General features: G+C 43.4%; 1 protein-coding gene across 9 annotated transcripts in view; it reads right to left on the reverse strand.

The window, feature by feature from the left end:
- ryr2a (ryanodine receptor 2a (cardiac)) overlaps positions 1-13956 on the reverse strand; it is a 167446-nt gene that overhangs the window by 97311 nt on the left and 56179 nt on the right. For 6 of the 9 annotated variants that reach the window (XM_082152374.1, XM_082152373.1, XM_082152376.1 and 3 more), the window contains 12 exons: positions 13868-13956; positions 13243-13361; positions 12671-12804; positions 10948-11189; positions 9486-9678; positions 9016-9232; positions 7228-7332; positions 6122-6225; positions 5336-5419; positions 4308-4467; positions 3513-3660; positions 354-562 (listed from right to left, as the gene is read on the reverse strand). The exon at positions 13868-13956 is cut by the window's right edge and continues 7 nt beyond it. In XM_082152374.1, coding sequence (XP_082008500.1) covers positions 354-562; positions 3513-3660; positions 4308-4467; positions 5336-5419; positions 6122-6225; positions 7228-7332; positions 9016-9232; positions 9486-9678; positions 10948-11189; positions 12671-12804; positions 13243-13361; positions 13868-13956 — 1804 coding nt within the window. Of the gene's footprint in view, positions 1-353; positions 563-919; positions 950-3512; positions 3661-4307; positions 4468-5335; positions 5420-6121; positions 6226-7227; positions 7333-9015; positions 9233-9485; positions 9679-10947; positions 11190-12670; positions 12805-13242; positions 13362-13867 lie in introns of all 9 variants that reach the window. The other 3 variants (XM_082152370.1, XM_082152369.1, XM_082152368.1) reach the window with 1 other exon arrangement.

Below are 13956 nucleotides of genomic sequence, written 5' to 3' on the forward strand. Positions count from 1 at the left end.
AGCGGTGTGATTTTGAATGGAGTGTGGAGCGGATTTTTTAAAAGTCGGAGCGTTGTGGTTTTCACTCACTCTGAGAGCGCTCCACTACCGCTGCATCACGAGTACAATTCATGCTAACAACGGTCCATTATAGAACTGCATTTTTAGTAAGGATTCACACGTTAAACACATTTAGCTAGCATGATACAGATGGATCACTCAAATCAGAAAAAAATTTGAAGGTTATGATGACGGCGATGGACATGAGTGGCTCCGGGAGGTTGTAGTCCTCAAGATAACTAACTTGTAAGACTAGACTTAGCAGTTTATGCAACTAGCCTCTGATTGTAATGGGGTTTATTCGGAGGCTTGACCTTGAATCCGTCGAAGACGAAGGCCTGCTCGTCCGACCCGAGCTCCTGGTCCGGCAGACATCCGGGTCTGGCCCATCCCACCCGCATCTCCCCCGCCGTCACCACCTCCAGCTCAAAGTACCACCGGCCAACACTCACGCTGTACGACTTCTCGGCCCGGAAGATCCGGAAGCGTTCGGCAGACAAAAGACCCTCGTCTGCTCGACCAGCTGCGCAAAATACACATGCTTTCTGATGTTCACATATGCAAATTAGGCATCTTCTCATTAAATATGCACTCATTTGCATACATTTCCAGAACTGAAATCTGAACATTGCATAAAGCCAGACATGAAAAGCTCTCTTTTTATCACTCCATAAATCAGAAAATACAGTCAACAGACAGAAAATCATCATTTTGATCATGTTTTTAGGAGTAATCTCTGTAAGAATGTTTCCGCCACAGAATAATGTTTTTTAAAAGATAATTGCGACTTTTTATCTCAGAATTATTTTTTATTCTGTGATGGAAACAAGCTTCCATAGTAATATGTTCTATAAATCATGTGAATGATAAATGAACAAACCTTTAGAATATAGAAGTGGAGATTTCTGACCTTAAAGAGATGGATTTAGATGAAGTGCATTAAAATGTGTGTTTTGTGATGTTTTCTTTCCACTAGTCAAATGTTATGGAAGCAAAAATAGACCTAAAAACTGACCAGTGCATGAAAAAACAATGTTTTTGCCTGTTGTGTCTCACATTAATCTCTTGTTCTCCAAAACTATGACAAAATCACATTTAGAAGATATCTGCATTCAAACTGTACAGACTCTTTCTGCTGTAACACCAATAGAGATTTTCTGTCCAATCAAATGCTCTGTGGACTCTAGCCCCGCCCCCAACACTGAAGCTGCAGCTAGTCATGTTTAATACAACAACACATCAAGGAATTATTTTACTATCATTGATGTATTATTATAGTTCGTTAATATTTCAAATTAGATTTTACTTTTGATATTTTGTTTTAATTTAAATTTTAGTAAGTTTGTTGTGTTTTTGTCATTGTTATTTGTTTTGTTTTTTATATATGTCTATATAGTTTTTATTAAGTTTTAGTTTATTTATTAGTTTTCACTATTTTTGTACTTCAATTTAAACTAAATAAGTTTTTGAAATATTTATTTTATTTCAGTTAAAGTTTATTTCATTTAAAGTAATGAAAATGTTATTTTAGTATCATTGATATACCATAATAGTTCTGGTAATATTTTGAATTTTATATTGTCAAGTCAAGTCAAGTCAAGTTTATTTGTATAGCGCTTTTCACAATACAGATTGTATCAAAGCAGCTTCACAGTATTAAATTAAAATAATACAACAAAGTTGTAAACCGAACAAAACCGAAAAACTCCATCAAGTGACCTAATGGTGTCCTAAAACTCCATCAGGTGACCTAATGGAGAAAAAAAACCTTGGGAGAACCCAAGCTCAGTCGGGAGCCAGTTCTCCTCTGGCATTTATGAGCTAGAGGCCGGATTGTAGTTTGAACTGTAGGATTATATGAATGCCTGGCTGAAGAGATGCGACTTTAATCTAGTTTTAAACTGGGAGAGCGAGTCTGAGCAACGAACAGTATCAGGAAGACTATTCCAAAGTTTTGGAGCCAAATGTGAAAATGCTCTCCCTCCTTTGGTGGTTCTGGATATCCTAGGTATGACCAAAAGCCTTGAATTTAGTGATCTTAAAGAGCGCGATGGATTATAGGGCGATAGAAGATCCGTTAAATAGACTGGAGCTAAGCCGTTTAGGGCTTTATAGGTCAGTAGCAATACCTTGTAATTAATACGGAACTTTATAGGTAACCAATGCAGTGATGATAAAATCGGTGTTATATGATCATATTTTCTTGATCTCGTAAGAACTCTAGCGGCGGCATTTTGGACTAACTGTAGCTTGTTTATTGAGGATGCAGGACAACCAGCTAATAAAGCATTACAGTAATCCAGTCTCGAGGTCATGAATGCATGAACTAACTTTTCTGCATCAGAAACTGATAGCATATTACGTAGCTTAGCAATGTTTCTAAGGTGGAAAAAGGCTGTTTTTGTAACATATGAAATATGATTTTCAAAAGACAGGTTGCAATCGAGTATAACACCCAGGTCTTTTACTGTAGAGGATAAAGTAACAGGACATCCTATGATGTTAAAGTTGTATTGTGCGAGGTTTTGTGGGCGGTTTTTTGAACCGATAAGTATTACCTCTGTCTTGTCTGGATTTAATAAAAGAAAATTACGCGTCATCCAATCTTTTATATCTTTAACACACTCTGTCAATTTGGAAAATTTAGCGTTTTCATCCGGCCGTGATGAAATATATATTTGAGTGTCATCAGCATAACAATGGAAACTAATTCCATGTTTCCTTATAATATTTCCAAGTGGCATCATATATATGGAAAATAACAGAGGGCCTAACACAGATCCCTGCGGCACTCCATAGTTTACTGGAGTTATGATCGATTTTTCTCCATTTAAATAGACAAAATGGTAGCGGTCAGATAGGTATGATTTGAACCAGCTTAGTGCTTGTCCTTGAACACCAGTATAATTTTGTAGTCGATCTAAGAGTATTGTGTGATCTATAGTATCGAACGCAGCACTAAGATCAAGTAAAACTAGTATTGAGATACAGCCTTGGTCAGAAGCTAAAAGTAAATCATTTGTGATTTTAACGAGCGCAGTTTCAGTGCTATTCAGTGCTATGATATTGTCTGTTTTAATTTTAATTTTAGCTAAAGTTTGATTAATTTTGATGTGTTTTTTCCCGTTGTATTAGTCTATATAGTTTTTATTTGTTATTTTAGTTTATTTAGTAATTATAGAATATTTAGATTTTTTTTAGGATATTATCTTTTTTATTTAAATTTTAGTAAGTTTTAGTAATTTTGTTGTGTGTTTTTGTCCTTTGTATTAATCTATATAGTTGTTTTTATTTTTAGCTTATTATTTTTAGTTATTTTAGCACAATAGTAGCAACTAGCTGAAATAAACACGTTTTAATAAATACAATTAATTTTTTTGGTTTTGGTTTTAGTTCAGGATAATAACCCAGCTATAGATGTCAGATGAGCGCAGTACTCCGTGTGTGTAGTGTGTAAGTTATTCTCATGGTACCGTGGTCCTGATCCGGAGCCTCCAGGTTGTATCCGTATCCCAGCAGTGTCCGCACAGCTTCCCGAAGACTGTCCTTGTTTGATTTCTTGGTCCTCTCGTCCAGGAGAACGTACGGAACGAGACGAGGGTTTCTCCGGCTCTTGATGTCCTGCAGAGACACAGAGAACGTGTGTGTGTGAGCGACTCGTCTTGATCCAGACAGACGTGAACCTCACTGCTTCAGGCTCACACTATCAGTGCATGTAAATCACAGTCATTCCTAATGTAAATTTAATGTAAAACCATAGTATTCATATGCCTATTTTTGACAATCCAATGAATGAAACACTTCAAACCTAAAAGCTGTTTTTTCTCTCTATTTTCCTCTTTATTTGTAATAATCTTGAATTAGAATCAGTTCCTCTTGCAGCATCTCTTCTCTTCTCTGATGACGAGGGCGGGCCTATAACCTGTCACTCACATGAGATCAGCCAATAGCAAACCACAACCATACAATCAATTCCCCACAGACACAATCAAGCTCCGCCCACATTTGTTCTTGTTCCAGAAGCGTTTCACTGGATATACGACACTATAGAGGAGAGAAGACCAGCACAACTTCCCTTTCATGACAAAAGTTCAGTTTCTCACTTTTAATCATGACTTTGTGGTGGCGTTCATCGCAACATTTAAAACAGTCCAATCATGCAGTGCGCATTTCAGAAGCACCTATATAGGGTTTGAGACGGAGCCTGTCTGATGCACACAATACACACTAAACACACTACACACATTGCACACACTAAACACACTGACCTGCTGTATGCCGTATGTCCAGCCCTGTCGGATGCGGTCTCTGGCCCACACGTTGTGAGCGTTCTCTGCCAGTTTGTCCACCATGGCCTCCTGGGTCGACGCCAGTTTGATGTGGCTCAGGTCCATCGGTGCCGGTTTATACCCGCAGGAGAGCTCGTACCTGACAGCAGAACACACGCTAACCCATCCGTACGCGAACACACTAGACCAACCAACACTAACCACACGCTTAGAAGAACAGGTTCTATATGGAAGGGTCTGAGAAAGCTCTACAACAGGGCTCTCGTTTATAAAACTGTGCGTAGGATCTGCACTAAGAGTGTCTCTGCGCCCAAAACCCAAAAATGGTGAACGCCAAAAAATATTCAGACTTATAAACCTGTGCGTACGCCAGAACCTGCACACAATTCCCTTTATAACCCCTATCAGCAATATTTCCTCAGAGCGTGAGTTCTGCTGTTATCATGCGCTGAGCAAACACTCACACACACACGCCTCAGGAAACGTGTTCAACAGCAGCGCATACACTACTAATATCGCTATTTAATACAATATAAAAGATGTTGTAACTTCTCGGTAATGATTTGATGTAATTTAAGTGCTTAACTCCATTAATGAGAATGGCATATTTAATCTACATGTGTATATCAGATGTAAAACACAGTTTAAATCATTCTTTTATGTATTTAAGCTGTTATTGTGAACATCGCTGTGTTTATGATTATGACTCATAATGAATATTAAAGTGGTTTTCCTTCATCAGTCGCTCAGATCATCATCAGTGTCGTTAAACTGCTTTATCTCCAGATGTTCGTACGCATCAGAGTTACTTACAGGTGTACTCACACATCCTTCAGTCAAGTGTGTTATTATAGATCATAACTCATGCGTGGGAAGTGGCGTACGCACGGTTGAAAATGAGACCCCAGAGCTAGTTAGCTTAACTAGACGTCTGACGGTGACAGCAGAGTCTGAATATATCCAGACACACAAACATGTTAATATACGGTGTAGTTTCACACACTCACTTGGCTGACAGCTTGAGATTTTTGACGTTCTCTGCCGCTCGTTCATCAGCCACACCGACATGACAGCCGAGCGCCAGAAGAGTCCTGCACACACACATCAGATCTCTCACACACACATCGGATCTCTCACACACACATCGGATCTCTCACACACACACATCAGATCTCTCACACTCATCATCACATCACACACACACATCAGATCTCACACACACACATCAGCTCTCTCACGCTCATCATTACATCATTCATCTATAAAGCACTTTTAATTAAAACTTTCAATTAAAATTAAAATTAAGCTACGGGAGCTTTCCATAGCTCAAACAGTGGAGTGTTAGCGCTTGCAACACCAAGGTCATGGGTTCGATTCCCAGGGAAAGCAAGAACTGATAAGAATGGAAATGTGTATCTTGAAATGTAATGTGAGTCGCTTTGGATAAAAGCTTCTGCCAAATGCATTAATGTAAAACTCCACTCTAGATGTAGTTATAATGACACATACAGCAGCTTAAACACAAACAGAAATCATATAAAATTATGCTGTTATGTTTATTAAGTTCATGCTAATATTAATCATTTTGGTAATTGATTTAATTATATTTCTATTCACTCTTGCGTGTGAAAGACATCCAGCAGAGCATGGCGCCGGAGGGTTAAACTGTATATGAATATAAAATTGCCCCAAAATAAAATACCATCCAATAAAAACTGAACGCATACATCTTCAACTATAACTAACTAGTCATTTTTAGTAAATCACGACCTCAAACGAATAAACATGCTTACTTGAGCGTCTCCTGAGACATCTGCAGGTTGTAGCTGCGCTCCTGCTCAGGAAGTCTGGAGAACTCGACCAGACACGGGTGCTGACGTTTATTATCATCCCTCACCTGCATCATCAACAACACAGGGAAGCATGTGTGTGTTAGACATGTGAGCATTCATTACAGGCAGAAACAGACATCTGTGGAGAAACTCATCAAAATCTCAATTCATCAGAAAGAGGGTCAGAGTATCCGATTCCAGTGACACCCTCGGTATTACTACTGAATGATGACTCTCAGTTTGACTTCTCTAAGCTGCAAAAAATTGTCTACCTGGCCGGTTTAACGTCTGCAAAAAAAACTCATAGCTCAACATTGGCTCCCACCACATACCTTGGATATTTTCAAGTGGTTGTTTCAACTTCAGGACATTATAATGTTAGAAATATCCACAGCTCGGGTGAACTTGGCTCAAATCTCAACACTAAAAATATTGACAACAGCTGCTGATAAGGTCTCCAAGTATATTGCGCAAAGCAATGTTCAGGACTCAGTTTGAACACTTCAACACTTTATCCCATTTCTTTATTTTCAATTCTTATTTTTTATTGTTTTTATAAATGTTTTTATCATTCCTGTGACTGTTTTTCTGTAGACTTATCTGTCCATTTTGTATCCCATTATAAAGAGACCGCGGGGTGGGGTGGGAGGGATTGGTAGATGTGTTGTTGTTTGTTGTGTTTCCTTTTGCCATGTTTATTGTCAAAAATTGAAAATCTAATAAAAAAAAAGAAAAGAAAAAAAAAAGAAAAAAAAGAAAGAGGGTCAGAGTGAGGAGAGAGACCCGGCCTAACATCACAGCCTGTGACTTACTGTAAACACAGTGTGACCAATCAGAGAGCTGGAACACAGACTCCGGTGTCAGAGGCTTTAAGACACAGTTCTCTGTAAAGCTGCTTTGAACGAACACGAATCGTGAACAGCTCTATACAAGTAAACTTGAGGCCCAGAGTTTTCAATTATGGAAATATATATTCAGCTGATGAAAACGTTTGTGAATCGCTGATTCAGCAGAAGCGTTTGAAACGTCCACAGAGGAACCGAACAGAAGGCGTGTGTGTGACGCACCGTTCCGTAGGTCCACCCGAGATCGATCTTGTTCATCACCCACAGCTCATGGATGTTCTCCGCCAGTTTCTCTCGGATCCGCTCAAGATGTGGCGGCAGCACGATCTACACGCCAGAAACACCATCACACACACACACACATGATCATCACGCCAGAAACACCATCACACACACATGATCATCACGCCAGAAACACCATCACACACACACACATGATCATCACGCCAGAAACACCATCACACACACACACATGATCATCACGCCAGAAACACCATCACACACACACACATGATCATCACGCCAGAAACACCATCACACACACATGATCATCACGCCAGAAACACCATCACACACACACACATGATCATCACGCCAGAAACACCATCACACACACACACACATGATCATCACGCCAGAAACACCATCACACACACACACATGATCATCACGCCAGAACATGTTCATGAACGGCACAAAGAACATGAAAGTGTGTGTGTGTGTGTGTGTGTGTGTGTGTGTGTGTGTGTACCTGACTGGTGTCCACAGGTGTAGGGGTGAAGGCTGCCTGTGAGAGTGTGACCGTGGGTCCGAGGAGGTCTCGTGTGTGTGTGTGTGTGTGTGTGTGTGTGTGTACCTGACTGGTGTCCACAGGTGTAGGGGTGAAGGCTGCCTGTGACAGTGTGACCGTGGGTCCGACGAGGTCTTGTGTGTGTGTGTGTGTGTGTGTGTGTGTGTGTGTGTGTGTGTGTGTGTGTGTACCTGACTGGTGTCCACAGGTGTAGGGGTGAAGGCTGCCTGTGAGAGTGTGACCGTGGGTCCGAGGAGGTCTCGTGTGTGTGTGTGTGTGTGTGTGTGTACCTGACTGGTGTCCACAGGTGTAGGGGTGAAGGCTGCCTGTGACAGTGTGACCGTGGGTCCGACGAGGTCTTGTGTGTGTGTGTGTGTGTGTGTGTGTGTGTGTGTACCTGACTGGTGTCCACAGGTGTAGGGGTGAAGGCTGCCTGTGACAGTGTGACCGTGGGTCCAAGGAGGTCTCGTGTGTGTGTGTGTGTGTGTGTGTGTGTGTGTGTGTGTGTGTGTGTACCTGACTGGTGTCCACAGGTGTAGGGGTGAAGGCTGCCTGTGAGAGTGTGACCGTGGGTCCGAGGAGGTCTTGTGTGTGTGTGTGTGTGTGTGTGTGTGTGTGTGTGTGTGTGTGTGTACCTGACTGGTGTCCACAGGTGTAGGGGTGAAGGCTGCCTGTGACAGTGTGACCGTGGGTCCGAGGAGGTCTCGTGTGTGTGTGTGTGTGTGTGTGTGTGTGTGTGTACCTGACTGGTGTCCACAGGTGTAGGGGTGAAGGCTGCCTGTGAGAGTGTGACCGTGGGTCCGAGGAGGTCTCGTGTGTGTGTGTGTGTGTGTGTGTGTACCTGACTGGTGTCCACAGGTGTAGGGGTGAAGGCTGCCTGTGAGAGTGTGACCGTGGGTCCGAGGAGGTCTTGTGTGTGTGTGTGTGTGTGTGTGTGTGTGTGTGTGTGTACCTGACTGGTGTCCACAGGTGTAGGGGTGAAGGCTGCCTGTGAGAGTGTGACCGTGGGTCCGAGGAGGTCTTGTGTGTGTGTGTGTGTGTGTGTGTGTGTGTGTGTGTGTGTACCTGACTGGTGTCCACAGGTGTAGGGGTGAAGGCTGCCTGTGAGAGTGTGACCGTGGGTCCGAGGAGGTCTTGTGTGTGTGTGTGTGTGTGTGTGTGTGTGTGTGTGTGTGTGTGTGTGTGTGTGTGTGTGTGTGTGTGTGTGTGTGTGTGTGTACCTGACTGGTGTCCACAGGTGTAGGGGTGAAGGCTGCCTGTGACAGTGTGACCGTGGGTCCGAGAAGGTCTCTTGTTCTCCCGTGATCATGTTTATACTCCTGACTGTTCTCCACTCTCAGCTTCTCTCGCGGTAAAACTGCCTCGAAACACGGAGCGTAACCGGATGGAGGTAGGAACTTGAACTCGCCGTGACGACCGCCCAACAGGAAGCGCACTCTGAAGAGGAGGAGGAGCGTTAACGTCAACAAGAACAAAATGTCCTGGCTCTTCCAAGCTTTATAATGGCAGTGAATGGCCGTTTCTGTTTTGAAGACCATAAAAGTGCATCTGTCCATCATAAAAGTTTTATGAAGCAGTAAGTTTTAAAGCGGCAGACGACAAAACTGTCTCAGCCAATCACAAGAGTTCAGAGCAGGGCCATCTGTCAGACTGACCAATGAGCAGAGGGGGCGTGGCTAAAGTGACTCACTTGACTCCAGCGGAGAAGGACACGACAGGGAAGAAGAGTCCGTCGGAGTTGAAGTTCTCGAACATGCCCTGGACCGGCTGGCCATTGATCCTGAAGGAGATGCTGGGAGCGCTGAGGTCCAGACAGCAGCTGACCACGTCCTCGGCCCGAAGCAGGTGCTGATTGGGTGAGCTGACCGAACGCGCCACACAACCTGCCAATCACAGACCTCGTTACATTTCACATCATCACCTATGGCTCATTGAACCCGCTGGCGATGTGCTGTTATTACCACCATCAGCAAATATCTCACACACACGTTTACTCAGCTGTCCTATACTGGTCTATATACTGGCTTTGATGGCAAATGTTATGACTGATAATTATAGCCGATAATGATTAGGTTTTCTCAGCACACTTCTGGATACTAATGTGTCCCCAAAATAGGGTTAAAGGGGTGGCATAATGCCCTTTTCACAAGATGTAAAGTAAGTCTCTGTTGTCCCCAGAGTGTGTGTGTGAAGCTTCAGCTCTAAATACCCTACAGATATTTTGCACAGCATGTTAAAGTTGTCACTTTTTGAGGGTCAGTAAAAACGCGTCATTTAGTGTGTGTCCCTTCAAATGCAAATTAGCTGCTGCTCCCGGAGCTTCAAGAGCTCATGTGTGTGTGTGTGTGTGTGTGTGTGTGTGTTAGCAGTCTCACACACACGCACTAAAATGTCAGAAACTGTTAAACTGGAGTCGGACAATGATGGAGAGACTCGAGAAGAAGTGACAGCATGTAGAGCAACAGGACGTTTCTGAACGGCTAGTTGAGTTTGTGTTGCTGATGTGGAGTTAACTATCTTCAATTAGCATATTCTGTCATGATAATCTATAAGTCGCTCGTGTGGGAACTGTTGTACGATGCCTAGAGTGACATGATATTACTGTATTGCAATAAATGTGAAAAGACGGATGCGACAGCTTTAGCTGAACTCACAAATGAGCTCGACTACAACTCTTCCTCTTCTCAACATGCACTGCGTGTTCCCGGGGGCGGGGTTATGTAGATTTTAGGGTTGGTGATGTCACTAACCAGGGGCGGGGTTATGTAGATTTTAGGGTTGGTGATGTCACTAACCAGGGGCGGGGTTATGTAAATTTTATGGTTGGTGATGTCACTAACCCGGGAGGAATGTTGTGTAGTCCCAAACAGACATTTGTTGTAGTCCTTAAAAACGATTTCTTTAAAACCAAATCTCTCCCTTTGCTTTGAACTTTGAGCGTTGTAACTTTGCAGATGTTGTTTATGATCAAACAGCAACATTACACACTAACTACAGTTAGAACAGTCAAATCATAATCAACCACCCCTTTAAATAGGTACACATGAATCTGGCATGAAGCTGAAAGACCTGCATATAAGCACAGCTGAACAGTGAATAACACTATAGATTAAAGAGCAGGAAGGACTTGTGAAGTGCAGATGTGTTGTTACCTGCCCACAGGTGGAGGCCGTCGAAGCCGTACGAGTAGAGGTCGTCCCCGACGCCGTTGCCGCCCCATCCCTCTCCTCCGCCCGGATACGGCGCGTATCCCTGAGTCGAGGCCCAGCCCACCCGCAGATGCGTGGGCTCCCCCGTCACGAACGCCTGCACCTGGTCCACGATGAGCTCATAATACCACTTCCTGTACTGGGCGGAGCCTTCACTCACACCCAGGAAGATATTGGGCCTCATGCTGGATGAGCAACACAGAGATTGAGAGATTTGCTGTGTCTCAATTCACATACTTATACTATGCCCTCAAAGTATGTACTCTTTTTTTGAAGAAAAAGTGCATATGTTTGAGTGTGTATCAGAAGAGTAGACAAGCTTTGGGACACACTATCATGTCATACAGTTGCGTCTTTAACGGTTGCTCTCTGTCGCTTAGTTACGCGCATCCTGTCACGCAAACTGGCCTGTCAATCATCCTGTCACGCAAACTGGCCTGTCAATCATCCTGTCACGCAAACTGGCCTGTCAATTATCCTGTCAATCATCCTGTCACGCAAACTGGCCTGTCAATCATCCTGTCACGCAAACTGGCCTGTCAATCATCCTGTCACGCAAACTGGCCTGTCAATCATCCTGTCACGCAAACTGGCCTGTCAATCATACTGTCACGCAAACTGGCCTGTCAATTATCCTGTCAATCATCCTGTCACGCAAACTGGCCTGTCAATCATCCTGTCACGCAAACTGGCCTGTCAATCATACTGTCACGCAAACTGGCCTGTCAATCATCCTGTCAATCATCCTGTCACGCAAACTGGCCTGTCAATCATCCTGTCACGCAAACTGGCCTGTCAATCATCCTGTCAATCATCCTGTCACGCAAACTGGCCTGTCAATCATCCTGTCACGCAAACTGGCCTGTCAATCATACTGTCACGCAAACTGGCCTGTCAATCATCCTGTCAATCATCCTGTCACGCAAACTGGCCTGTCAATCATCCTGTCACGCAAACTGGCCTGTCAATCATCCTGTCAATCATCCTGTCACGCAAACTGGCCTGTCAATCATCCTGTCACGCAAACTGGCCTGTCAATCATCCTGTCACGCAAACTGGCCTGTCAATCATCCTGTCACGCAAACTGGCCTGTCAATCATCTTGTCAAAGATATAATCCTCCACATTTCATTTCCCAGTGTATCGGAGAGAAACGCAGAAGCTTGTTGATCTGCAGTCGCGGGTCTTTCATGCGGAGATTCTCCTCATATTAATGTATAATGATGCATTTAAAAGTTAATGGGCAAATGGATCTTTATAAAAGTCCACATTGTTACTGCAGATGAAATATAACACGGATAACATTAAATAAATATTTTTCTATCAGGATAAACTTTAATTAGTCACTCAAACCTTTATCTAAACCTCTCACCGTCGGTCGCGCATATCTGCCATGTTTTGTAGTTTTCTACAGTTTTTACTCGTGTTTGTAGTTCCTCCTCCAAAGTGCAATGGGTTGTGGGTAATATTAGCCTTTATAGTGAGCACGGATCCACACTTCGAAAATCCACTGGAAATAGTAGATCATCCAGGACTTCTGACACACTCTTTTCATCATACTATGCTTTAGGACACACTTATTTTAATCGTGTGGACACTGAGACGCAGGGTTAGAGTGATTGAGAGAGTGCGAGTGCTGGACAGGAAGTGATGCGTCGCTCTCGTACCTGCTGACGTGGTTGACGAGACGCGTCTGGAGCAGCAGGTCTCGGCCGGGCAGCAGATTATCACAGATCAGGTGCTGATTGGATCGAACCGCCACGCCGTGACACACGCAGAGAGAACACAGGACATCCAGAACCTGAACATCACGAACACACCGGCGTCAGGCAGGCTAATGGACAGCTGGAGCTACAGGCTAATCGTCACCAGCTAGACACGCCACAGAGCAGTTTGACAATGTATTTTGAAAATATTTATTTTAATAAAATCAAACAGATGCAAATACTTAACAATTAATTATGCCATGATTCATTTTCATAACAACAGGCATATCATCAGTAAGGATCTTGATTAGGGTGATAGTGTTAAACATGAACAGATACTCAAAGAACATAACCAGCTAAATAAACCATGAACACTAGTAACTGAACTCAATATAAAGACACGTTCACACATGGAAATTAATCTGTGAATCGCTTTTCAACAGTCCAAGCGAACTGAATCAACAACACCACGTGAGCATAAAAGAGTTTGACACACACACACACACACACACACACACAGTATCTGCAGTCACCTTGTAGTTGCGTCCGTGTTTGTCCAGCAGTGAGATGATGGATTTGATGTGTCCCTCTTTAATGATGTTCAGAGCTTCTGGACTCTCCACCAGAACACAGTGCAAAACCTCCAGAATCCCTGCAGACACACACAACACACACAACACACACGACACAACCATCACATCACACACACATCATGACCAACATATCATATCACAACAGACAACACGCATCACAAGCATCACATCACACACACACACACACACACACACACACACACACACACACACACACACACACACACACCATCACATCAGCACTCAGTAATGATCTACTGTGATGTAATATAATGGCCTTCACAGGTCTAACAGTGTGTCGTGAAGAGTGTGTGTGTGTGTGTGCTCACTCCTGCTGGTCACTGGTGCTGGTGCTGGTGTGTCTGAGAGCTGATAACTGTCCACTGTCGGACCACTGACTCACTCAAACTTAATCTAACCAGCATGACCTCACAACCTGTCTGTCCTCGCCTGCACATGATGGTTCTTCACAGCTCATCACATGACTCAGAGTGACATCACATGTGTCTGCCTGAACAAACCTGTGCAGTGAAGACTCATCATACACACGTTACATGCTACATACCTGATGACGCTTCCAACCTCTCCAGACGACTGATCAGCCAATCCAGAGAGCTGGAGAACTGGGCACAATTCTTCCTGTTTCCTCTGATC

The sequence above is a fragment of the Leuciscus leuciscus genome (assembly GCF_965113295.1).
Source record: "Leuciscus leuciscus genome assembly, chromosome: 21".
Classification (NCBI taxonomy): domain Eukaryota; kingdom Metazoa; phylum Chordata; class Actinopteri; order Cypriniformes; family Leuciscidae; genus Leuciscus; species Leuciscus leuciscus.